This window comes from Meleagris gallopavo, chromosome 1 (genome assembly GCF_905368555.1).
Source record: "Meleagris gallopavo chromosome 1, MGAL_WU_HG_1.1, whole genome shotgun sequence".
NCBI lineage: Eukaryota > Metazoa > Chordata > Aves > Galliformes > Phasianidae > Meleagris > Meleagris gallopavo.
Window position 1 is genome coordinate 192,432,835 of NC_139404.1, and position 25,427 is coordinate 192,458,261.

A 25,427-nucleotide genomic window follows, 5' to 3' on the forward strand; every position below is an offset into this window, starting at 1 on the left:
ACAGGGCTGTGCTGTCCCCCCACTGTGCACTGCTGCCTGAAGCACCCTGCGATGCCCAGGGACTGTTTTGTGCAGGAGGAGAGAGCACACACCTTGTTTACAGTAGTTGCAGAGCATGACTGAGCAAACACACCACTCTCATGATGTTTTTGTGCTTTCAAGCTGGAATTTGTTGGGCTGAAAGCCTCACGCAAACCTCTTCGCTGCACTTGGTTTTCCAACCTCAGGAGAGGAAAAATGGCTCCAGACAAGTCACAAATAATAACATTTTATCTGAGAGGACAAAGGTGTGAGGTGCTTTATCCAACCCCTGCCCCTGCTGTGGATGTCACTTTGGGCACCTTCTTGGACGCTTTCTTCCCTGGCAGCAGCAGCTGTTTTGATCTCTTCTGCTTGGAAGCTGCAAGAAGTGCTTTGACCACTGGTACCTCATCCCAAAGCCTGGTCGTGCCCGGGGCCAGCTCCTTGCTGGTCTCAAACACCTCCTGGAGCTCCTCCATCAGCCTCAATGCCTCCCGGTATGTCTTGGGGCTGGATTTTCTCTTCTGCAAAGCAGACGCTGGAAAAGGTGCAAGCAGAGCACTGGCTCCTCTCAATCATAGCTCTCCAACATTCGAATTTCCCTCCTGCTTCCCTGTATGCCAGCAGCCCCAGCCCTCCCATCCTAACAGCAGAGGGGATGGGGACAGGGATGGGAGCAATCTTGAGCAATCTCAGAGTGCAGACAGGTGTCTGTAAGGCTGCAGGGCTGGATTCAAGGCAGGCCGTGGCTCTTGTTAGAGACTGCAGGACGTGTGACTCAATTTCTACTTTTTCCACCACTCTTTCCCCAACCAGTGCCACTGAGGAGCAGCCAGGTAGTGGGCTTGTACTAGCAGCTCAGGATTGTGCCATCACAGGGGCTGGGACAGAGATCAAACTTGGCCCCATTGCTTCATCTCAGGGGCAAATAGATACTCTAAGATTTTCCCTTGACAGTCAGGTTTGGGGTAGGGTTACTCTGGCTGTGCAGCCAAAAGACTGCAGTAGTGTCTGCTTTGCATTTACTTCTCTGTTAGCCCATAGCTAGAGAACATCAGTGTCCAGTGTTTTTGGCTGAGGGGCTCAGAGACATGGGATGAGGCTGCAGCAATAGGGAGTGCCTCCATTCCCCATTACTGGGAGTTAGGGCTGAGCTCAGGAACAGCCTCATCCTGCCTCGATGGTGACATGAAGAACAGAGATGGGGGCATGGGAACATACCCAAGGGGACACTTGTGACAGTTGAGCTGTTTCTCATGGCCACCAGGATTCTTTCCAGGACTTCTGCTTTCGTCTTCCTAGCAGGAGGGTCAGGCATCCTGCAACGCTGTGAGGAAGAGAGGAGGCTGCAGCATGCCTTCCTCGTGGGTGATGCTCCTCCACCTCCTCCTGCCCCTCTCAAAATCTAACAATGCTCAAAAACCCTGGAGATGTGGCACTTGGGGACATGGTCAGGGGGCATGGTGGGGATGGGTTGGGGAATCTCTGAGGTCTTTTCCAACCAGAATGATTTTGTGATTCAAAGCCCATGCTTCTGCAGGAGGTGGTTGGGAACACTTTAAAATGGATCAATTGGTCCAAAAGAAACTCTGACTGAAGGGTTTCCACTTCCAGACACCACCAACACCAGTGCAGGTGTTCTCTCCCTTCAGAGCTTGGGCTCGTCACCTTTTTCTGAGGCACATAGGGCTTCTGCATGCTGTCCAGTCGTGGCTTAGCATCCCGGTACACCAGGGGGTGCTTCAGGACATAGTAGAGTGCCTGCACATTCTTCTGTATCCCTGTGAACCAAAGGGAAAATGGGACACCAGAGCTTTTTGGTGCTTCTTTCTTGGGCAGAACAGACTACACTGCTCATCAATCTGCCAAGGGTTTTCTAAGCAAGGGCCCCCAGCCCTCCTCACTCACCAACTGGCTCAATAAAATCTGGGTCAGTGTCTCCACCGAGCAGCTCCTCATAGCCCTTGTACCGCTCTGGAACAGCCCAGGAGCTGCCTTCCTCCCTCTGCTTGCTCCTCTTTTCCAGCCTGTCCTCTGCCATGGGTTGCAGCAAAGGCTTGGAGTCATCCTCCACCTCAAAGCAGCAAATGAAAGGACTTGGCAGCAGCACTTGGCCACCAGTCCAGGTGATGAGGTCAAAAGAGCCTGTCCTGGTGTGAAGAGGTGCCTCCTGGTGGCACTGAGCCATGCAGTCACCACCTTGTCCCTACCAGGCATGGGGGGGAAGGGGCCAGCACCATCCCACTGCAGACTTACAATCCCAAGGAAAAAGTTGCCGTGGTGAGCAAGAAGAGAGAGTTTTCCTGCAGGTGCCGCAGGGACAATTTGTGCTTTCCTGTTCACATTTCCACGCTTAAATCCCTTGCAGTCAAGGGAGGATTATAAGCACTGGTGCTGTGAATACCTGCACAGCGATGGCCCAGCCTCACACACCTGTGTCATGAAGAAGGCTTCAACGTCCTCCTGGGCTGTGCTGGGATCACGTTCCCCATGCCCGACTGCTGGCGTGAAGCTGATGGGAGGCAGTGGCTGGGATGAGATCAGAGGTGCAGCTCTTCCTGGATCCTCTGCCATGCCTGGGAGTGGTTTCCAGATGAAGGCTTCAGCAGGAGCTTCCAGCATCAGTGGCTGCTTCTCGACTTTGGGAAGATGAGATGAGACCTGAGAGGACACAGCAGTGTTCATGCAACGCTGTAAGCATCAACGTTGGGTTGGATCCCATGGCTGGAGGCTATTTCTTAGGGGACAGGGAGTGCCTCAGCTGCAGGGACACTCCACAGCAGCTTCATTTCCCCAGCAATCAGCCCTTAAGCTAAGGCTGATGGGCAGGGCTGGACCCAAAGTCTCTGTTCTGAATCCTGTATGGAGGAAAGAATTGAGAAGTGAGAACCCTCCCCACCCCTTCCCTTCCTCCATCCTACCAACCTCATGGGGATCCACACAGCCTACAAGCTCTTCCCTTACCCCAGTAATCTGAGTCCCAGGCAATCCTACCCCAAATACTGCAGCCATGGTTCAGTCCCTGCCTTAGGACAAAGCCTGCTGTGCACCCTGCCCTGCCTCACCTTGCGGCTGGCTTTGAGAGGGATGGAGAAGTGCCACCTCCTCACAGCTGGGCTCTTGTGGTGAACAAGTTGAATCCCCAACTTCTGCTGGAGGAGCCGGGTCAGCAGAGGTGGGTGCCCTGTCAGGAGCAAGGGTGCATGAGGGCTTCAGGCAGCAAAATTTAGCCTGAGGCTGCACTACTGCAGTCATGGTTGGGCTGTTGAGTTCCAGTGGGACCAGGAGCAGCAGCAGGGCACTGCAAATAGGGCATTGCTGTTTGCTTTGCTCTTTAGCAAGGATTAAAGCACCTCCTTGAGGACTTGGGCCAGCACAGCAGCATCCAAATGCTGAATGAGAAGGGAGTCCATGTCCCAGAGAGGGAACTGCACCCACTCTGGGAAACCCCAAGGATCAGCTCATACTGTACCACTGCGGGTGGTGGTAAGAGGGTTGTTGTGGAATGTCAGCTGCTTCAGACGTGGGAAGAAAGCCACAGGTAAGAGGGCTGTCTCATCCATAATCTGCAAGATAGAACAGTTTGCCATTTACTCTGAGCAGCTGCCACTGAGCTGAGGCTGTAGAGTTTCATCCCAGTCCTATCAAAACACATCCCTGTGATGTATTGGGCAGGAGCCAAAAGTGCCAGAAAGGGGAGGTTAAGTGAATGTGTGGTACTTGTCCACCAGGGCACACTGAGAGCATCACCTTCCACTGGGCAGCTCCAGCAAAGGCAGGCCTTCATATCCCCCATTTCCTGATGAAATCCCTTCTTCTGGTGAATACTGATGAATTCTCAGGGTGATAAGGCACCTATCGCATAGGTACCCATTGCTGGCAGTGCCCCAATGATAATGTGTAGGAGCCTAGACAACCTGAGAGCAATTCAGCTGCCTAACAGGTGTCCTGTCCCACCTGAGAGATGCTGGGTATCTGAGATGGACGCAGGGGTTGGAGAGAGCTCTGCAGCAGAGGCCAGGGTATCTCCAGGGGGACTAACCCCAGCTTCAGACAGCTGAATCTCTGCACCTATCCAGAGACACAGGGCCCAAATCACCTTGTTGAAGGCCAGGCTGAGATGTTCCAGTACAGGAAAGAGAGCACAAATGTCTCTGCACGTGGAAAGAGCAGGCAGAGTCTTCAAGGCAGATGGGACTCCCTCCCAGGGAGGGCCCTAAAAAGAGGAGAAAGAGGGTGAGAAATGCTCCAGAGGCTCTCAAGGATGTGGCAACATCTCCATGTACTCAGTGCATGTTGAGATTGGTGCTTTCTCAACTGCTGCCTGCTGTGCTCTAGAAAAGGGGCAAATCAGCACAGACAACCCATCCATCAGGATACCATCCTTCAGAGCTCAAACACAAATGGAATCTGAATGAATGAGCTCCATCAGGCTCCTGAGTTTCAGTCCCCACCTGAGTTGCAGAACACACTTCCCCACACAGGAAGGATATGTTTGAGTGTTTGCATTAGCAAAGTTTAAGCTCATATCTATCTTGGTTAAGTGAAAACTTGTTCCTGACCTCCCTGATGACAGACAATACTTACTTGCAGCACTCAGAGTGTAACTTGCCAAACTGATGGGTGCTTATGCAAACTCTGCTGAGAGAGGCAAGGGGAAGTTTTGGAACCCACACCCCAAACCACAGCTCAGCCAATGGTTCTTACCGGCATCAGGCATCCCTGAGAGTCAGAATTAAACACGACCTCTGCAATAAAACACAAGCAAAGTGAAGGTTTTGATGTCCAGTACATGAAGCTGAGCACTGGGCTGGCCACAACCATGGCAAGGTTGGGATTGCCCTGGAAAAGCAAGTTAGCATCAGGCAGGAACTGGCTCAGTGGCAAAATGTGCTCCAGGTAAGGGGGGATTTGCGTCCAGTAAGCACCCAATAGCACAGGTTAGCTAAGATGTCAGAAACAGTGCCATATGTCTTTCCTTCACAGTTTCTTCAAGCAGCTTCACTTGCTAGTAAACACCCCACAGATCTGGAAAGGTTTCATTCTGATGTAACTGAGCCCTCTCCCACTGTAACATCTTGCAGTATCAGCAAGGGCAGGGAGAGGCGTGTGCTGCTCACCAGTCCTGTCTGGAGCCCCGTTGTTCTGTAACACGATGTCTTCAAGCTGACCTTTCTTCATTTCCAGCTCTGCTGGCACCTCCATGCCCTCATGCTGCGATGGCCGGGGCTGCTGCCAGAGGCTGCTCAGACACTGGTACCACTCTGCCCTGAAGCTGCCATCATCCAGCGTAGGGTGGAGGGAGAACTGCATGCTCTCTGCTTGGTGCAGGTAGGGGACTGCTGAAATCCTGTTTCTGTCCAGATTCAGTTCCCTCAGGCTATCGGAAGAGGGAACGTATGGGAAGCTCCACTTTTGCTTTGAGTGTTCACACAGCCATCTGTTCATCCTGGCTCTCAAGCTGCCTCCTCACTGGGCAGCCCAGCAGTACTGCAGAACTGTACTGACCCTCGTTCTGCTGCCCCATTTCCCCTCCTCCTGACAAATGAAATCCTAACTGTAGGCTCAATCCAACACTACCCATAAAGCCCAACACTTCAGTCCCCCACACCAGCCCATGGGTCACCTAGCTGAAGCTCATCTCTTGTTGAGAGTTTAACAGACAAGGAGACATCCTAGCAGCTCATTAAATCACCCATGGCTCTGAAGAGCTGTGGTCCTACTGGGGTCCCCTAACAACGTTCCCCCTTTCCACAGACCAGCACCAGTGCACTTACCTGGAGTCACAAGAAAACTTAGAAACCCAAATCTCTGCATGCCAGCCCCCAGCCTCACAATGAGCAATGTGACATTTCCTCCAGGAATATCTTGGCAGAGCCAACAATGCAAAGTCCCACCTTGTATCACCAGGTGCACTGTACCCAAGCCCACCACAGCTCAGCTGAGCTGCCCCTTCCTAGTTACTCCTCTCTGGCTGAATCATAAAAGCTGACATTAAAGAAGGGAAGTTGATCTGCAGCCTCTCCTTGCGCTGCTGCACTGACAGAAAGGACAAATTGGAGCAAAGAAGGGAAAAATGGAGAAAGCTGTTTCTCAAATCAGACCCAGAGATCAGCAGACATCCGGGGCAGGATCTGAGTTACCAGCCATCTGCTGGCTTTGGCCCGCCTGTGTTTTGCAGCAGGCTGTTTGCTATTGTTCAGTCCCATTCGCAACGCTAGAGAGAGCAAACAGGGAAGCATCTGAGTGAATCACAAAGATTTTGTTTTCCATTTTAAGGCTGTTCCCATGCAGCAGCTGACAGCTCCAAAAGCCAGCACTGTCTGCTGGCAGGTTCCTGCTTACCTGCGGAGATGAGACAGGCTCACAAAGACACCCGGGTCTGACAGATGGTTGTCATCCAGCAGCAAGACCTCTAGAGACTGAAATCTCAAATGAGCAGAGCTGTGAATACAAAGAGGCTCATTAATAACATAGTCAAGCAAAGACAGGTGAAAAACACATCTTCTGCTGTCACTGGGAGACATGCTGCTCATTCTGCTGGGAGACAGGGCAGGGGCTGCTGGCATTTTTGAAATAGAAAACTGCTAACCTACCTAAAATCGAATCAGCCTGAAAAGACCATCTAGCTCAGTGCCTTATCTCCAACCATGGCAAAAACAACGGGTGCCTTGGCATGGTGGCTGTGCTTAAGCTACTGGGAAGGCTCTAATTAAGGATGAATAAACAGCAACCTGCTCATGTGGCTTGGCCAGCAGACAGAGCTGCTGAATCATGTCTCTGAGTCCCTCTCTGCCACAGAAGACATGCTGGGTGACCACGGTCCCAGCTCAAAGTATCAGGTCAGCCCCATGGCTCCAGCATCCCACCCCCGTGTGTAACCCACTGGCACCTCAGGAACCAAACCAAAGTGTGTGCACTTACCCCCAGGAGCCTGCCAGGTCTGCAGGCAGAGACCGAAGCCTGTTGGCTGTCAAGCGAAGGACCTTGAGCTGGGACAGATCTCCCAACATCCAAATGTCTTCAGGGGATAAGTTATTGTAGGAGAGATCCAGATCCTGAAGGAAGCAAAGAACAAGACAGCTGGCTTTACTGAGGGTGATACTGAATGCTTTCCACCATGCTACAGGGACAGTTTTTTGGAGACATTACAATAGGTTGCGTTTCCCTGACAGGAGCTCAAAGCTCTTTCCAAATCAATTTCATTTTCCAATCAATCTTTTCAGTGCTGTGCTGTCTTCTCCAGGTCGTCAGCAACCAGGATCTCAGACACCAGACATCAATAAAGGTGGGATCTGTGAAGGTATCTTAGGATAACACACAGATGGGCCCCATCCCTACCTTTCACAGCTGATACCAGCGACCAGGCTGCTTGCTCAGGGATGGAGAGGACTGGAAATTTGGTTCTCCAACACCCAGAGCTGTGCCCACAGACTGAGACAAACCCTGAGCGAGTGGCCAAGAGTACATGGGAGACGTGCAGAATCTCTCCTGTGTTTCAAGGATTTGGGGACCTCCCAAAGCCTGTAGGAAGGAGGGAGGTCAGGACCACAGCAGCAAGATGAGCCCTGTGCTCAGAGCCTACAGAGCTTGCAGCTGAGCTGCAAACCATTCTGTGAATGAATCAAGAAAGAAGTCCTTGAGACAAAACTTTCCACTAGCAGCTATTTGAAATTCTTTATCCAGTAAGAGATAGAAATCCAGGCAAAGACACCTCTGTGAAGAGAGCAAGCTCTCTGCAAGAGAGACCCACTAAAAGCTGGAGGAAGAGGAGAAACTACAGCCAGCATCCCAAGCATGTTTTTTGCTCTTAGGATCCATTATTTTTCTCTCTTTTTCAAACAAACAAACAAACAAACCAATTTACCAATCTGCTGTGTTAGAGAGGCAGCCCATAATTCATAGAAACTGTGGATATCTGGAGATGGGGAGGTAGAGGGTGGCATGGAGGAGGATGGGAATCTGCCAGCCATCGTACAGCATTGTGTGAAGGACGACACTGGTGACTGACAGCCTGGCACTGGGGTGACCCCAGAACCTCAGGGTGAGGACCCATGAGGAGTAAAAGAAGGGCAGGGGGTGAGGAGAACAACAGGATCTACTGTGGGGACTCCATGACGGACTGAGTGGAGAGGACCCTACAGCACAGAGAGGTGGTCTGTTATGGGGAAATAAGGAGTCCTATGGCAAAAAGAGCTGAGCAGTGGCCATCTGTGAGGGATGGCTCTGAGAGAAGCAAAATGTGCAGATCCCTGAGGGACAACAGAAAGGTTTGCATCCCAGATTTAAAGGAAGCAGGAAGAGAGGATCACCCTCCAGCTTCAGAGAACTCACACTGAAGGGACACTCATCCATGCTATGTGTTATTCTTCGGCGTTATGCTGGGGAGGGAAGATGAAGAGTCTCAGGTCTCTCTCAACTTACTTCCAAATGCTTGAACTCTCCAGCAGTGATTTTCAGGTTTCGGAGTCGGTTCAATGAAAGTTCCAGTTCCCGCAGCCCTGGAAACTTCCGAAATGGCTCTGCAAGAGTGAAAGAGGAAACATTTTAGCAACTGAGGAAGAACAGTAACAGAGCAAGCCAGGTCCTGTCCAGGTCTGGGGTGGACCAAAACCAGAATGAACAAGCAGGATTCTGTAACATTCAAGTATTATCACTTGGCACACTTGAAAGAAAATGCCAGCTCCATTAGACAATTGTCCCTACAACACCTAGTTTGTTTTCTTGCCTTTGTTTCCCACCCAGATTGGATTAGTGCTTGAAGCCACTGACAGCACACTGAGCTTTATGTGTCTTACTAGTCATAAATAGATCTTCCATCTTAACTGAGCTCGTGTCACTGGATTTGGATTCACCTCTCAGCTCTACCATTACACTTCTGAGCTGTTGGGTCATTTCTTCACTCAGTGTTTCAATGCATTAAGTGGGGATTTTCTTTGCAAAGAGCTTTGCTTTCTAATAACAAAACAGATACCACAGCAGCACACAATTATCATCCCTGCAGATTATAATGTCAACAGGGAGTTGGTGCAAGGATTTCAGCAAATTTTAGACAAGCATAAGCCACCCCAGCTTGAAAAGCAGTTTTTTGGCAATGCAATCCCTTACCTAAAGTCAGCAGGTTCTCAGCAGCGTTTATAAAAGCAACACAATCAAATTTCTCAAAATCATCTTCTTTAGCCTGAAAGATATATTCAAACATACATATACAGAGCTCTGGCTGTACATTGATTTGAAACAATCGAGTCTTTCTGTTTCTCACAATGCCTAAATCACAGCACTTCCCTTAATTACATCTCCCATTGGTTGTCTGATGATGGAGAGCATCCCTGTGGGGGAAGCACAGCTAATTTGGTGGCTGGCATCCAGAAGACCTGGACTACCTGAGCTCCAAAGCAAAACCTCCTCTGTGCTCTCACTGTTGCCCACGTGGCCCACCAAAGTCAGCCACTCTACAGCACATCTGTCCTTCACAGCAACAGGCCAGAACCCTAAAAAACACACTACAAAGCTATCAGCACTTCAGATCCTTTTGTTTTTGTCACCAGCCCAAATACAAGTTGCTGCTGAAGTCAAACTATCACAGCTGAGAGAAACATCCTCAAAACCAGAGTGAAGTGGGTGTAAGTGGGGAACAGGCTACACCTGGTGAAGACCGTGGTCATTTGGTTATGAAGACATGAGTTCACAAGGCAAAGTTTCACAAGGCAAATCATTCAGGCCTGTTTACAGCTGGCTGGCTCATCCTCCTGTGCAGCAAACATCATAGAATCAAGGAAAACCCTGCACTGGAAGGATCACTGGATCACAAGGATCACTGAGTATAAATATGCATGGTTCTAACATACTTTTTCTGATTTCTGCACACTTATGTGCTGGTATAGTTTTTTTTTTCCCAATTTTTAAGGCAGTATGTTAACATTTATGGAGCCTCTAGTACTCACAGAGACCAGATTTTGGCCGCTTATGTTCACAGAGCACAGGTCAGAAGGGTTCTTCAAACAGTGGTGTTTCATCTGGAGGGGAAAAGAAAAACAAAAACCAAACACAAATGCTAAGCCCTGCACCATGTCCACGAGCAATCTTTTCTTATTCTGGAACCTGGACTCCGAGACCAGATCTGAAGTTGTTCCCTCCCTCACCGAGTGATTCCCTCACCTTGTGCTTTGGGTCACAGCAAGTGGGGAGAAAGCGTCAGGGGGTTGGGGAAGGGAGAAGAACTCACCAGAAATGGCTCATCCAGGATATGGTCTTCATTATTTTCTTGTGCAGAGACAGCACTTGGAGGCTTCCTCCTCTCCTCTGGTGTCTCCTTGGTGGTTCCTTGCTCAGCCCAGGGCTGTGGGGTGGCTATGGGCGCCAGCAGACAGCGCCCAGCCTCTGGGACAACAACACAACAAAGCAGAGGAGGTGGCAAGGTGAGTTTGCAATGTTCTGAGTGTGCTTTTCAAAGGGACTCAGCTCCACCTGATGTTTCAACCCAGCAGCGAAACCCATCATTTTAAACTCAAACTTTTTTAATGAATAATTGAATCACAGAATCACTAAGGATGGGAAAGACCTCTAAGACCATCAAGTCCAATCCCACTAGTCTCCACTGATCACGTCCCTCAGTGCCACATCCTCATGATTCTGGAACACCCCCAGGGATAGTGACTCCCCCACTTCCTGGGCAGCTGTGCCACTGCCTGACCTTGCAAAGAAGATTTTTTTCCTAATACTTAACCTGAATACTGGAATATAAACTGATTGGTAACCATATACTTAAGACAGAAATATAAAGCTGTAGCCACAGCCAAACAAGTCCAATCTCCCTCCCAAAGCAAGACTATCAGCAACACTAGATCAGCCACTGGTGGCTTTGTCCAGCAATTTCACCACCTCCCAAGGCAATTCTAGCTGCAGACGTCTCAGCCCACTGCAGAGGAGTGGGACCAGATGGACTTCAAAGATCCCTTTCCAACTCAAATGATTCTATGATTCTAACTCAGGATGCACCTCCTCCAGAAGTTACCAGAAGTTTCTGATAATGTCCAATCTAAACCCCTCAGTTGCAATTTTTGACCTCCTTATGCTGCCTGCCGCTATTAAGAAGATTCTGGTTTCGTTCATTCCAGCTTTCTTTGCAGCTGTAAGCACCAAGCTGTTCTCATACTCTTCTTGGCAAGGTAAAACAAGCCCAGTGCCCTCAGCTTCTCCTGATCATGTGCGCCAGCCCCCTGACCAGCCTGGTACACCTCTCCACTACTTTCCAACCATCAGAAGATATTTCTGCCATTTCTAAGCACTTCACAGATGTTCCTGTGAAGAATCTCTAGCTCAGAACAGCTGAGGGAGTGCTGCATGGTGCTGTCCATGTGCCCATCATGCTGAGACGTGTGCTGGAGCACGTATTTAACAGACATTCCTAGACATTCCATCCCTTTCAATTCAGTTTTAATCGATTTTAAGACCTTTTAGGCACAGCTTTAAGTACTGTTCTCTGGGTTATCCACTATGAAGTTAATACAGAAAACCATCTCTGAATGTTCTCTCTAACTGGCCCACCACCCCATGGAAGGTAGATTTGCCCACGTGGACACAACACGAGCTACAGGATGACTTTCCCTGCAGCTCTCAAAGAAGTGTCACCTCTTCTGTTGCACAAAATATTCCTGGCAGGAAAGCGGTTAGCTGCATAATTGCTCCCGTCAGCCATTTTGTAGAGTCCTGCTGTAGCCATCCTGATTGCAGCACTCCTGGAAAGAGTGGGAAACAAATATGTGGGTTAATTTTTTCACTGCTTCTAGTATTACCTTGCTTTAAGCAGCTAAGTGTAAGGGTAGTCATGAATCAGCTTGTACACTAAGGAGCACTGTTAATGACACACAAAGAACATCACTGCTCTTAAAATAGAGGAATAAATGAGGCAGTATATGGATGTGCATGATTTTCCACCTCAGGACAGCAAGATGCTGTGTGTGAGTCAGGCTGCATGGACAATGGTTTGTGGGATTTTTGCTTTATCCATTCCTCACTATAGAACAACAGAATCGTTAAGGCTGGAAAAGATCATCAATTTCAACCATCAACCCATCACTATCATGCCCACTTCCCTTTCTCCTGCTCCTTTCTACTGTGATCTGAGAAGGCTCTGGGATACAAATCTCACACCTTCTAACCCCCACAACAGGGGAACTCTGTTAGCAATTAACACTTTTATCCTGGAGACCCTCAAAGAATGCCTTCATTGAGATGGAGATGCTGTGGATTTTGTCACTGCGTGTGCACAAGGTTCTTCCAACCTCTATGTCCATGCACAGGCAGCAGCCTCCCATCTTGTAGCATGAAGAGGTGACAATCTTCAGGTGTCACCATAATGGTATCTCCACACCTTCTCTGACACCCCACAGCACAGCTTGACTACAGTGTTCACATATGGTAATGGCACCTGGGACAACAGTCACCTGGTGTGTGGTATGGGCAGTGAAATGTTGGCATTGGGAGGCACACACTAACACACAGGTGGACCCTACATCCATCTACACAACCCCTACAGCTGCACTCCACACACATACCCCATTCGTTAAGGTTTGAAAGGACACTAAGATCATCCAGCCCAACCATCTATTCATGCTTGTGACCACTCTAGACTACGTGCCACATCTCTATAGTTCTGGAACACCTCCATGAGAGGCAGTGACTCCACCACCTCCCTGTGCCAACTCTTTCTGAGAAGAAATGTTTCCTAACATCCAACCTGAACCTCCCTCGCTGCAACTTGAGGCCATCACCTCTTTGTCCTATTGCTGTCGACTGGGAGCAGATGCTGACCCCTCTTCACCACAGTCTTCTTTCAGGAGTTGGAAGGAGCCGTAAGGTCACCCCTGAGCCTCCTCTTCTCCAGACTGAACCTCACCTCCAGGCCCAGCAGCCCCCTCTCCCTCAGCAGGGTACCTCCAGGCCTCACTCCCCACACACCCAACACACACTGCCCCGAGCAATCTCCCCCCAAGCCTCATGCTCTCCACGCTCGTCAGAGCAGCTCCAGGCCTCACCCCGTATCCCTGTGCCCCCCGCCCCATCCTCCTGCGCGCTCCCCCCGCGGCCTCCTCGCCATCTTCCCCTCAGCGCGGCGCCGTCTCCATGGCAACCAGAGAGGCACGGAGCGGGACTACAACTCCCAGCGCACCCCGCGCTTCCCGCCGCCGCGCGCGCACAGCCAATCAGCGGCCGCCACATCGCGCGGGAAAGGCGGGGCGGAGGGCGGTGAGAAGATGGCGGCCAAAGGCGGCAGGAATGGGTTGCTCGATAAGGTGCGGAGCTGCCGCCCGGCTTTGGCCTCTATTTCTTTTTTCTTTTGCCTCAACGCTGCCCTTGGGGCTTTCTTCGGGTTCATCCCGGCTCTCCAAGGCGCTGTGAGGGGATGGGGAGCGGGAGGCGGCGGGCGGGCTGAGTGCTGAGGGCTGTGTGAGGGGCTGAAGGGTCTGTGGGAGAGCCGGAGTAAGAGCTGGGAGTGTTCGTCCTGGGGATGGGAGGGCTCTGAGAAGACCTGGATTTGATGTTACAGTGTCTGCGCGGGGCTCTGGGAAAGGTGGGGAAGGGTCTCGGTTGGGGGGTGTTGGTTGGGTTGGACGGGAGCTGACGGCCTCAGGTGGCTCTGCGGTGGGTCAGGAAAGCTTTTATCTGAAGGAGTGGTAAAGCACCCGCGCAGCTGCCCAGGGAGTGGGGTTTCACTGCCCCTGGGGGTGTCTCGTGGGGGTGGCTTGGGGATCTGAGAGGTCTTTCCTAAGTTATGGAGCCAGGCTGAGAGCTGGGGGTGTTCAGCCTGTGGAAAAGAAGGCTCTGCAGAGAGCTTACGGCACCTAAAGGGGTTGCGAGAGAGCTGGGGTGGGTTCTTTATCAGCTGTGTGGCGTTAAGCTAAAAGAAGCTGGATTTAGATTAGATGAAGAAGAAATTTTTCACCACCAGGGTGGGGAGGCTCCAGCACTGCAGTCCAGAGCTGTGGCTGTCCAAACCTGGCAGTGCCCAAAGTGGTAGATGGTGCTGTGGGCATTGGGCAGTGGGAGGCTTCCCTGCCCATGGAGGAATTGAAACTGGCTGAGCTCTAAGATCCCTTCCAACCCAAATGTTCTGTGATTTATATTTTTTAACCTTTCTCGTGTATCAGCTTTGATCTCAGCTCAGTTCCAAGCAGACAGGTGTTTGTGTCGCAGCTCAATCCTTGTGTTTGATGAGTGCTGATGCTCCTCTGTCACAAAAACAAAAGGCCTGGAGGCGTTTTGTTCACAAGATGATAGAAACTGATGCCTCCGTCTCAGGGGGAAGGAGGGTGTACCTTCAGAGTGCTGTGCTTCCTTCAGTAAACTTCAAAGCGGGGATGGCTGCAGTTGAGAACAGTTTGGCTCTTTTTCTGTTGATGTACGCGTATTTACAAGCACAGTTCTTGTGTATTTGTTTTGAGATGAAGTTCCCCGTGCTGTGTGTGAGATTTGGTGTGAATTCTTCAACACGGCGTCAGCCACTGAGTGAATTCTGTTAGTGGAAGATGCTACTGAAGTACTTTGTGTGCAGCCTTCAGCTCTGATGTCAGAGCACTTTGTGGTTACGCTTCAAGAGCTCTAAGAAATACCACCCTCTCAAGGTGTTCTGTGTCTTCTGCTGTGGTTGTTTCAAAAGGAAGTGAAGCAGTTGCTAAGGGAAGTACATCGTAGTGCAGGAGGAGCTTCAACAGAGCTGCACAAAACACACACAAGACAGTTTTCTTTCCTCCCTCTCCTTTGTGCTGATCCACGTGCCTTTGTTTCCTGCTTCCTGATGACTTAAATCTGATAATTTCTGTATTGCAGAAGTGTTATCTGGTAAATCATGTTCTTAGTCCCTAAATTGCTCAAGTTTTTCTCAAGCAAGACAGCAGTGGCATGGGACCGAGGCTTTGAAATCCCATAAAAGGGCTGCTCGTTTTACATTTGTGTTTGTACTTCACCAGTGAGCTGAATCAGGGTGAGTTCAGGGAGACTGGGGTGTTGACTATCCCATTTTTTGTTGTCTTTTTCATATTCTTTCAGCACTGATGACAACCAGGCAGTTCCTCCTGACCCTAGGCAGCCTGGTCTGCTGGTTGGCGACCTTGCACATAGCAGGGGGATTGAAACTGGATGATCATTGTGGTCCTTTTCAACCCATTTCTTTGACTCATTCTTTGATTCATTCTATGACCCATAGAACCAGGGCTGTGTGCCTTGGAGGGCTCAGAGTGCCCTCAGTCTGCTGGGGCTCAACCTACTTCCCTGGACTGCATCTCAGTGTCCTGATTTAAAGAGCCTACACCAGCATTCACATATTCACAGTTGAAACAAATCTTTCTTTATGACTTATGTTTTCAGTACTCACAGCATGCCTTCATTCAGCAACTTCAGAGCAGTATTTGGAGAGACAGGCTGCCCAGAAGCTGTTGCAAGCTACGTTTGGGTGCTACGTAAACGAAGCTGACAGCAGAACAGGAGGAATAAGGCAGGGGGAAAATGAAGTTTGTGCTGTGTCTCTGAGATGTGAATGGCTTGACACCTCCCATAGGATTTTTCTGTGCCTGTTGCCAGGGAGGGAGCTTGCAGCTGTAGGTGAAGGTGACTTCACACATGGTGAGGGATGGAGTGCTTGGAGCTGGGGTTGGCTGGGGTAAGACAAAGTTTGTGTATTGCTGCTCCTTTTTTTTTTGGAGCTAAGAGCAGAATGCTTCCCTGCAGTCACCCAGCTGCAGGTAGCAGTGTTGCTCAGGTATGGCAGCCAGGTCCTTGTGTGTGTCCTGAGCTTTTATGACTCTCCCACACATTGAAGCCTTGTTCTTACACGAGTGTGTTTTCAAGTACTAATCCACTTCTGAGGTGTGCCTGACTGTAGGGCACTGCATGTGTGTTCCCCTGGTTGTTATCCCCTGGTAAGGGGAAGAGGAGGCTTCTGTCACTTGGTTTTGAAAGAAAGAAGTTGAGCTGCAGCTGAACTGAAAATGATCTCGAAATGGTTGTGGATTTGTGTGAGTGCCCCTCCCTGGCTCTTTGCCCCCACAGGTCAGAGAATTGAAAGAGGAGCTGCAGTGCAGTGCTGTGTGGTGCTGGGAGGAGGAACCTCAGAGGGGCAGAGGTGAAGGGGAGACTGAAGCTCCTCCCTGGCTGAGTCCCATGGTGCAGATATGTCCCCATTGCAAGGTCCTCTCTGGCCTGACCCACCCTGGGGGATTCAGGATGGAGAGCAAGAATCCAGAAAGCGATTCTCACACTGCCTGGGTAAGGCTGGCCGTACATCTGTTCCCCTGTGCAGATTCCTTCAGTAAGTGACATGTCTGCAGTCTGGTGCCTGTGGGGACAGTGACCACAGAGTAGCTTTAAAATCCTGAGGCTTTCAGCGATAAGCCTATGTTTGGTTTCAGTTGTTATTTTGATTCCTCAGTCTTTTCTCACTGGCGTTTTCCAACTATTCCATCTTCAAGCCTATCTAGGAAGCTCTTGGTTTTAGGACATAAGCAGCTGGACTAAAAACTTGAGTTTTGGCAGTGAGATGGATGAGCAGAGGCTCCCAGCTGTGACAAACGTCCCTGAGGTAAGAGCAGATTAGGTGACAGCCAAAAGGGATGTGTGGGACTGATCACACCTGGGATCCCATCAGAGCTGGAAGGCTCAGGGTGGTAGCACTGCCTGCTGTGCATCTACCCAGCTGTGCCTCGAGTCTCGGAGCACCTTTTCCCAGTGAAAAATTGTAGACGTGTGTAAAGGAATAAACACAGCTCCTTCTTTGTCCTCTCTGGAGCATGTTGACCAAGGGACTGCTCCACCCGCAGCGTGCTTTGAGCAGGGAGCATTGCTGTGTCAGGTGTTTTATCATAGAATCACAGAATGGCCTGGGTTGCAAAGGAGCACAGTGCTCATCCAGCTCCAACCCCCTGCTGTGTGCAGGTCGCCAACCAGCAGCCCAGGCTGCCCAGAGCCACATCCAGCCTGGCCTTGAATGCCTGCAGGGATGGGGCATCCACAGCCTCCTTGGGCAACCTGTTCCACTGCCTCACCACCCTCTGCATGAAAAACTTCCTCCTCATATCTGACCCAAACCTCCACTGTCTCACTTTAAGACCATTCCCCTTAAAAAATAGGTAATTCTTTCCCATTCTCTACTCCTGATAGTGTTGTTTGTGGGAATCTGAAGGGCTGGGAATAAATCTGCCATGGATGCTTTTGTAAAGAAACATAAATAATTGAAAGAATTGTTAATTCCATTTCTTTCACATTTACTTCTTGCTCCTAATTCATACCTATGGATCCTGAAAGGTAATCATGACTTCTCCAATGTGTGCGTAGTAGTTCAGGTTTTACATCCTCCTTCCAGGGAAGGAAAGGAGCTCTTCTGACAGATGTGTTGTAAATGCAAGTGGAGGGCTCTGGAGTTGGAATGTAACAGAGGGGAGTCACTCAAGTTGCTCAAATGACTTTGATACAATGTGCTGCTTTGAAAGGGCTCGGGTACCCAAGAACTGCCACCGCAAACACTGTCAGTCAAAGGGAAGTTAATGCCTTTAAGCTGTGCTATCTGGGATTCATTATTGTGAAGGATCTCCTTCTGCAGATGGGTCTGAGGGAGATCTGAGCACAGAAGAGCTGCCGAGTCGCTTGGTTTGTAGCAGAGTTTGGTCTGCCTGACACTTCTTTGCCATGCCTTGTGTGGGTCTCTTACGACCATGTTGGTAACGGTGTTTTGAGTTCTTCCTCCCGTTATCAGCCCCCTGAGGATCTGTGTGTAACTTTCTTCCCACAAACCGTGAGTACCCTCAGAGGCCACGAGGAGGGCCACGCTGCAGCTACCAGGATCAAAAGCAGAAGAAAACCAATGTAAAAAATTTTCTCAGTTTTTCCCTTCACTGATGGCAGAGTTGAAATCTGCAGAGCTGTTCTTTGGCAGCGAAGCTTTAGTGCTGGAGTGGCTGTGGTGCAACACAGCTCCCTCTCACACAGCTCTGTAGGTATTGGGGTTTCTCTCCTAATCTTTGCGTTCCTGACAGCAACAAGTGTGTTAAAAGGAACTGTTAACCCATCCCTAATCTCTCACATTTTGCTCTCCATTGCAGTGGAAGATCGATGACAAACCAGTGAAGATTGACAAATGGGATGGCTCAGCTGTGAAAAATTCTTTGGATGACTCTGCCAAAAAGGTGTGTGGTGACAGTGCTGCTTCATCGACCCTCTGAGCTCTTGAGAAGGATGATGTGGGGGGTCCTAGTGAATGAAAAACTGAACATGAGCCAGCAGTGTGCTCCTGCAGCTCAGAAAGCAAATGGGATCCTGGGCTCCATCAGAAGAGGGGTGGCCAGCAGGGACAGGGAGGGGATTGTCCCCCTCTGCTCTGCTCTGCTCTTGTGAGGCCCCATCTGCAGCACTGCGTCCAGGGCTGGAGCCCCCAGGACAAGAAAGACAGGGAGCTGTTGGAGAGGGTCCAGAGGAGCCACAAAGATGATCAGGGGCTGCAGCACCTCCCTACAAAGACAGGCTGAGGGAGTTGGGCTTGTTCAGCATGGAGAAGAGAAGTTGTGGAGTGACCTCAGTGCAGCCTTCAGTACCTAAAGGGAGCCTGCAGACAGGAGGGGAGTCAGCTCTTGGAAAGGGGAGATAACAGCAGGACAAGGGGAATGGTTGGAAGGTGAGGGAGGGCAGATGGAGGTTGGATGTCAGGGGGAAGTTCTTTACTCAGAGAGTGGTGAGGTGCTGGAACAGCTGCCCAGAGAGGCTGTGGATCCCCGTCCATCCCTGGAGGTGTTCAAGGCCAGGTTGGATGGGGCCCTGGGCAGCCTGGGCTGCTGTGAGATGTGGAGGTTGGTGGCCCTGCCTGTGGTGGGGGGTTGGAGCTTCGTGATCCTTGAGGTCCCTTCCATCCCAAAGCATTCTATGATTCTTTGAAAGCAGAATGAACCCATCTCTGCTCTCCTCCCACAGGTCCTCCTGGAGAAGTACAAATATGTGGAAAACTTCCGCCTGATCGATGGGCGCCTCATCATCTGCACCATCTCGTGTCTCTTCGCCATCGTCGCTTTGATCTGGGATTACCTGCACCCTTTCCCTGAATCCAAACCTGTCCTCGCCTTCTGCGTCGTCTCATATCCTTTACATATGGTCTCTTTTTAAGACCGCGGGGGTTTGGTTTTCCCATAACGAACAACAAAGCCCTTCTGTGTCTTCCCATGGTCGGCCCTGTGGGAATTTCTCTGCCTGGAAATCAGCTGAGAGCCTACTCTGATTCATGTGACACAGTGCTCTGGTCGTCATGTGAGTCTGTGTGTGAGGATCCAGGCTCTTCTGGGTGCTCTGGTTGACTTTTCTAAAAGCCAACTCATTTTGAAGAGTGAACTCTGCAATACCAGAACCTGCTTAGAGTGATGTTCCTAATGGGATGGCAGTGGGATTTGTGTGTGGGCTGCCAGGTTGGTTTGACAACGCAAACGGGCACAACACCTGAATTTCCTTAACTTGGTCGAACGTATTTTGTGATGATGGGAATCCTGACCATCTATACCTCCTACAAAGAGAAGAGCATCTTCCTGGTGGCTCACAGGAAGGACCCAGCTGGGATGGACCCTGATGACGTGTGGCAGCTCTCCTCCAGCCTCAAACGGTACCATGAGCACCGCCTGTGGTTATCACAGGGCAGGAAAGCTGGGTTTTGGTCAAATTCCACCAAAATGAGGGAAAAGGAGTGGTGTTTTTTGTGCAGATTCCACACGCATTGACTCTGTAGGATGCAAAGTGTTCTCTCTTATTTTTGCACTCTCAAATCCGTTTCACAGTCTCTCAGTTAAGAAAAGAGAGATGGCACCGAGGGGTCCTTTGCCACAAAAGTTCACATTTCCTTCCCCATTTAATAAGAAGTAAAAAGCTAATCCCTTAAAATGAGCAGGTTGCCCAAGGAGGCTGTGGATGCCCCATCCCTGCAGGCATTCAAGGCCAGGCTGGATGTGGCTCTGGGCAGCCTGGGCTGCTGGTTGGTGACCTGCACACAGCAGGGGGTTGGAAGTGGGTGAGCACTGTGCTCCTTTGCAACCCAGGGCATTCTATGGAATTACACTCTGAAGTTCCCCCCCCCCCCCCCCCCCCCAGGTTTGATGACAAATACACCCTGAAGCTGACCTTCATCAGTGGGAAAACCAAACAGCAGAGAGAAGCTGAGTTCACCAGGTCCATCGCCAAGTTCTTCGATGCCAACGGGATGCTGGTGATGGAGGCCTACGAGCCCGAGGTCTCCAAGCTGCACGACAGCCTGGCGCTGGAGAGGAAAATCAAGTGAGCCGGCCTCCGTGGAGCTCAACGCAAATAAAGGAAAGCAGTACAAGAAAGTGAATTTGCTTCTAATTTTGTCTTTTTAGTTGGTTGGTTTTGTCCTGAAATCCTCTTCCCCTTTTGGATCAATGGGGGTCAGAAGCCCTAAAGCTGCGCCCACCCGTGGGGATGCGTTTGGGGACCCCAGGGTGTGTTTGTGTGAGGGGGGGGGGGAGGGGGTTTGCTCTGTGCCACGTGTCCCATTGGGAGGAATTCAGGACAGAAACCCTCGTTGAAACCAACGGTCTGTTGTTTGCAAACGAGTTCTCTTTATTTTTATATTTAATTGCTCTGGGGGATTGTTTTTATATGAAACCTTTTAGGGACGTGGGAAGGAGCGGCGTTCTGCGGTTGTCTCACGGCTGTGCATCCGGCTGCTTTTTCTTCTCGTCGTGTACGATGAGCCCTTCTGGAAAACGGCATTTTTTAAAGCGCTTTTATGTTTTCGTTTTCAATAAAAGGAACTAAGCGATGTGAGCGATATCCCGGCGCAGCTTTGGGGGCGGTCCGTGGCCCGGGAGGGGGAGGGCGGTCCTTGGAACACCCCCGTGGGGTCGGGGCGGGGCTGGGGGAGGGCTCAGAACGGCGGAAGCGGCTGCGGGAGACGGTGATCGAGGTGGGGAGATGGGGGGGAACCGCGGTATGGGGGTGCATTAGGGTTTGGGGCGTAATGGGGGATGGGGAACATTGGGGGTGAAGGGGGGGGTGGTTGTATGGGGGATTTGCACGGGGGGATTGGAGAAATTCGGGCGGTGGGGGGGTGGGATGGGAGGGGAGGGTGCCCTCGGGGTCTGCAGAAAAGGGGAGGCGCGGGGGGCATCGGTGGGTATGGGGGATTGGGGCGCCGGGGGCGCTGGTGCATATTGGGGGGGTTGTGGGGGATATTGGTGCATACTGGGGGGGGGTTGTGGGAGGTGCATACTGGGGGGGCATTGGTGCATATCGGGGGTGTATGGTGGGTTGGGAAAAATGTGGCTGTTGGGGTCAGGGAATGGGGGGGTGGAAAAGGGGGAGTCTTGGAGGGGGCTCAGGGGTATAGAGGTATTGGTGTGGGGGGGGGTTCATGGGGATATTGGGAAAACTGGGGTTCTGTGGGGTCAGGGCATGCTGGGATGGAGTGGAGGAGGTCCATGGGATAGCACTGACCCCACACTTACCCTAATTCCGGTCCCACTGGGGACAGGCACCATGGCTCAGGCTGTCACCTGGCTCAAGGTGAGTCCTCATCCCATATCCTTGCTGGGGGGGCTACAAGGGGACACCCCCTTTTCCCTCCATTTAACTCCTCCAATCCCAAACCCCAGTGGCTGTGCGGGGCTAGGGAGTGCCCCCAAACCCCAGAGGCCCCACTCAGCCCCCCCCAGGAGACGTTGTTCCGACAGGAGGGACCCGGGGGGGTGACGTTCCGAATCCCAGCTCTGCTCCATGTGCCCCCCCGCACCCTGCTGGCCTTTGCTGAGAAGCGCTCCTCCGTCCGGGATGAGGACGCAGAGCTCCTGGTGCTGCGCCGGGGGTGGTGGAATGGGCGTAGGGTGGAGGTAATGGGGGAAAGGGTGGTTTTTGGGGTCTGGGGATGGTGGTTTTGGGGATTCAAAGTGGTGGTTTTGGGGTTCGTGGTGGTGGTTTGGGGGTTTGGGTGGTGGTTTTGGTGTTCAGGGTGATGATATTGGGGTTTGGGTGGTGGGTTTAGGGTCTGGGATGGTGGTTTTGGGGTGGGTTTAAGGTTTGGGATGATGGTTTTGGGGTTCATGGTAGTGGTCTTGGAGTTTGAAGTGGCGGTTTTAGGGTTTGTGAGATGGTTTTGGGGTTCATGGTGGTCATTTGGGGGTTTGGGTGATGGGTTTAGGGTTTGGGATGGTGGTTTGGGGGGTTGGATGGTGGTTTTGGTGTTCAGGGTGGTGATATTGGGGTTTGGCTGGTGAGTTTAGGGTTTGGGATGGTAGTTTTGGGGTTGTTTTAGGGTTCAGGGTGGTGGTTTTGGGGTTCATGGCAATGGTTTTAGGGTTTGGGTGGTGGGTTTAAGGTTCATGGCAATGGTTTTGGGGTTTGGGCTGGTAGTTTTGGGGTTTGGATGGTGGGTTTGGGGTCTGGGATGGTATTTTTGGGGTGGTTTAAAGTTTGGGGTGGTGGTTTGGGGGTTCATGGCAATGGTTTGGGTGGTGGGTTTAGGAATGAGTGGTGGGTTTAAGGTTCATGGCAGTGGTTTTGGGGTTTGGGTGATGGGTTTAGGGTTCATGGCAATGGTTTTGGGGATTAGGATGGTGGTTTCAGCGTTTGGGTGATGGGTTTAGGGTTTGAGTGGTGGTTTAGGGTTTGAGGTGATGGGTTTGGGGTTCATGGCAATGGTTTTGGGGTTTGAGGTGGTGATTTCAGGGTTTGGGGTGGGTTTAAGGTCTCAGATGTTGGTTTTGGGGTGGCTTAAAGTTTGGAGTGGTGGTTTTGGGGTTCATGGCAATGGTTTTGGGGGTTGGGGTGGTGATTTCCACGTTTGGCTGATGGGTTTAGGGTTTGAGTGGTGGGTTTAGGGTTTGAAGTGGAGGCTTTAGGGTTCATGGCAATGGTTTTGGGGTTTGGGGTGATGGTTTCAGGGTTTGGGTGATAGGTTTGCGGTTTGGGGTGGTGGTTTCAGAGTTTGGGTGGTAAGTTTGTGGTTTGGGATGATGCTTTTGGGGTTTGCAGCACTGGTTAGGGGGTTTTGGAGTTGTGGTTTTAGGGCTGACCCTTGCTGTTCCCACCAGTGGGGCCCTATGGAGGAGCTGAGCCAGCTGACCCTCCCGGGCCACCGCACCATGAACCCCTGCCCGCTGTACGAGGCCAGGAGCGGCACCGTTTTCCTCTTCTGCATCTGCGTGCAGCGCCGCGTCTCCGAGTGGCACCAGATCGTGGTGGGACGCAGCGCAGCGCGGCTCTGCTGCTCCTCCAGCCCGGACCACGGCCGCACCTGGAGCCCCCTGCGGGACCTCACCGACGAAGCCATCGCTGCCGACCTGCCCAACTGGGCCACTTTTGCCGTAGGGCCGGGCCATGGGGTGCAGTTGGACTCGGGCCGCCTGGCCGTGCCGGCGTACGCCTACTACGTTCACGGCCGGCTGTTCGGTTTCCCGTTGCCCTGCTGCACCCGCCCGCACTCCTTCGTCTTCTACAGCGACGACGGCGGACGGAGCTGGCAGAAGGGTTCTCTGCTGCGAGGCATGCGGACCGGAGAGTGCCAGGTGGCTGAGATCGGTGCCAAGGATGGAGGGACGCTGCTTTACTGCAGTGCCCGTCGGCCGTGCCGCTGCCGGGCCGTGGCCATCAGTGCTGACCGTGGCCAACGATTTGGCCTCCCAGCGAGGTGCCCGGCGTTGTGTGAACCGCCGCGGGGCTGCCAGGGCAGCGTGGTCAGCTTTGTGCCGACCGTCATTGGGTATCATGTAGGCACCACTGACACCGAGAGCCTCAGTGGGGACACCCAACATTGGCTGCGCTGTTCGAACTCAACCAACCAGCACCTACGATGCCATTCAGGCAATGAGAGTCCCAATGGGGACACCCGGCGTTGTCTGCTCTGCGCTACTCCCCCCGCCATTGTTGAGTGTCCTACAGGCACCACCAGCCCTGAAAGTCCCAATAGGGTCACCCAACTCTGCTACCATCCAACCAACCAGCAACAAAACTGTGATTTAGGGCTCCACGTCAATACCGCACCGCACAGTGAGTGTCCTATAGGCACCACCAGCACCGAGAGCCCCAATGGGGACACCCAGCATTGGCTGCTCTGCTCCAACCCAACCAACCAGCTCCAGCAATGTGATTTAGGGACCAAGAGCCCCAATGGGGATACCCAGCATTGGCTGCTCTGCTCCAACCCAACCAACCAGCTCCAGCAATGTGATTTAGGGACCAAGAGCCCCAATGGGGACACCCAACGTTGGCTGCTCTACTCCCACCCCACCAACCGGCGCCACCGCCGCGATTTAGGGCTCTACGTCAACACGGCACCACCCAACGAGGAGGGCTGGCAGCACCCACGGGTGCTGCAGGAGGGACCTTGTGGGTATTCTGACCTGGCCGTGTGCCCCGATGGGGTTTTTGGGTGCTTATTTGAGTGCGGGGAGGTCAGTGCCTGCGAGGAGATCGCCTTCTGCCTCTTCACGTTGGGCACCGTGGGAGGCACCAAAGATGGTGCAGGCAGTGAGACACCGTGCCTTGGGGAAGAACCCATTTTTGGGGTTTTGTCCCCAGAGAGCAACGGGGAGAACTCAAAGGAAGATTTTAGGGCTGCAAACCCAGCGGAGGAGAAGCAGCGTTACAAGGCTTTTAATTAACACTTTTCTAATGATTGACTGACGCCCATCGTTGGGTTGGCGATGGTGTAGAAAGGAACTGGCTGTGACAGGACATGAGGGGACAGCAGCACATGCCAGTGCCCAGAACTAATCAGAAATCAACATTTTAGGGGGTGTGGTGGTGTTGGGTTGGGGTTGGACTTGGGGGCTCAGAGGTCTTTTCCAACATCAGTGATCCTGTGATTTTCAGCTGGGGAAAACCCAAAATCAGAGATGAGTTACAAGTTCCTGACTCTATTACGTACCATGAGAGAATATTTCTCCTTTTTCCCCTGTTTTTCCATTGCCTGACGCTTGCTCAGAGCCAAGCTCTGTCTGCCCAACCACAGTGGCAGACAGGTGGTGGCCACATCCCCAGGCTGGTGATGGCAGCTCAGCGTGGGCCCACATCCTTGTGCCACCAGCAAATAAATCTCCAAAAAGAATCCAACTGGGCGGCAGAAGGAGGGATGTGGGACACCAAGTGGTGGGGACATGGAGTGATGGATGTGTGGAGTCATAGGGATATGTAACATGGAATCGTGGGGATGTGGGACATGGAGTTAAGGAGACGTGGGACACAGTGCTGGGGATGTGGGATGTGGAAGGGTGGGGTTTTGGGATATGTAGTGATGGGGATGTGGGACATGGAGTTAAGGAGACGTGGGACACAGAGTGTTGGAGTTTTGGGATATGTAGTGATGGGGATGTGGGACATGGAGTTAAGGAGACGTGGGACACAGAGTGTTGGAGTTTTGGGATATGTAG

General features: G+C 51.7%; 3 protein-coding genes across 13 annotated transcripts; 2 read left to right on the forward strand and 1 right to left on the reverse strand.

Annotated features, from left to right (window-relative positions):
- Positions 1–252: 252 nt before the first annotated feature.
- Positions 253–13,167, reverse strand: XRRA1 (X-ray radiation resistance associated 1). Of its 6 annotated transcripts, none has more exons than XM_085216599.1 (19): positions 13,059–13,167; positions 11,653–11,759; positions 10,247–10,401; positions 9,966–10,037; positions 9,130–9,202; positions 8,446–8,543; positions 6,946–7,079; positions 6,367–6,465; positions 5,142–5,401; positions 4,729–4,769; positions 4,121–4,237; positions 3,494–3,587; positions 3,087–3,205; positions 2,455–2,682; positions 2,278–2,373; positions 1,930–2,095; positions 1,690–1,802; positions 1,243–1,348; positions 253–559 (listed from the first exon to the last, which is right to left on the reverse strand). In XM_085216599.1, exons 1-19 carry the CDS (start codon positions 13,118–13,120, stop codon positions 300–302), a joined length of 2,400 nt encoding a protein of 799 aa, XP_085072725.1. In that variant the 5' UTR covers positions 13,121–13,167; the 3' UTR covers positions 253–299. The 6 variants fall into 6 exon arrangements, 5 of the variants coding, with proteins under 5 accessions (XP_085072725.1, XP_085072728.1, XP_085072724.1 ...); XM_085216602.1 differs by having other exon boundaries at positions 253–545; positions 2,278–2,382; XM_085216598.1 differs by having other exon boundaries at positions 2,278–2,382.
- Positions 13,168–13,171: 4 nt separating this feature from the next.
- SPCS2 (signal peptidase complex subunit 2) lies at positions 13,172–20,829 on the forward strand. Its single transcript, XM_085216621.1, has 5 exons — positions 13,172–13,316; positions 18,114–18,197; positions 18,976–19,135; positions 19,516–19,651; positions 20,134–20,829. Exons 1-5 carry the CDS (start codon positions 13,278–13,280, stop codon positions 20,318–20,320), a joined length of 606 nt encoding a protein of 201 aa, XP_085072747.1. The 5' UTR covers positions 13,172–13,277; the 3' UTR covers positions 20,321–20,829.
- On the forward strand, positions 20,685–25,105 carry NEU3 (neuraminidase 3). 6 transcript variants are annotated; one of them, XM_085216606.1, is made up of 4 exons: positions 20,685–20,825; positions 21,536–21,567; positions 21,657–21,890; positions 23,091–25,105. In XM_085216606.1, exons 1-4 carry the CDS (start codon positions 20,792–20,794, stop codon positions 24,657–24,659), a joined length of 1,869 nt encoding a protein of 622 aa, XP_085072732.1. In that variant the 5' UTR covers positions 20,685–20,791; the 3' UTR covers positions 24,660–25,105. The 6 variants fall into 6 exon arrangements, with proteins under 6 accessions (XP_085072732.1, XP_085072734.1, XP_085072729.1 ...); XM_085216608.1 differs by having other exon boundaries at positions 21,735–21,890; XM_085216605.1 differs by having other exon boundaries at positions 20,687–20,825; positions 21,454–21,567.
- The last annotated feature ends 322 nt before the right edge of the window (positions 25,106–25,427 follow it).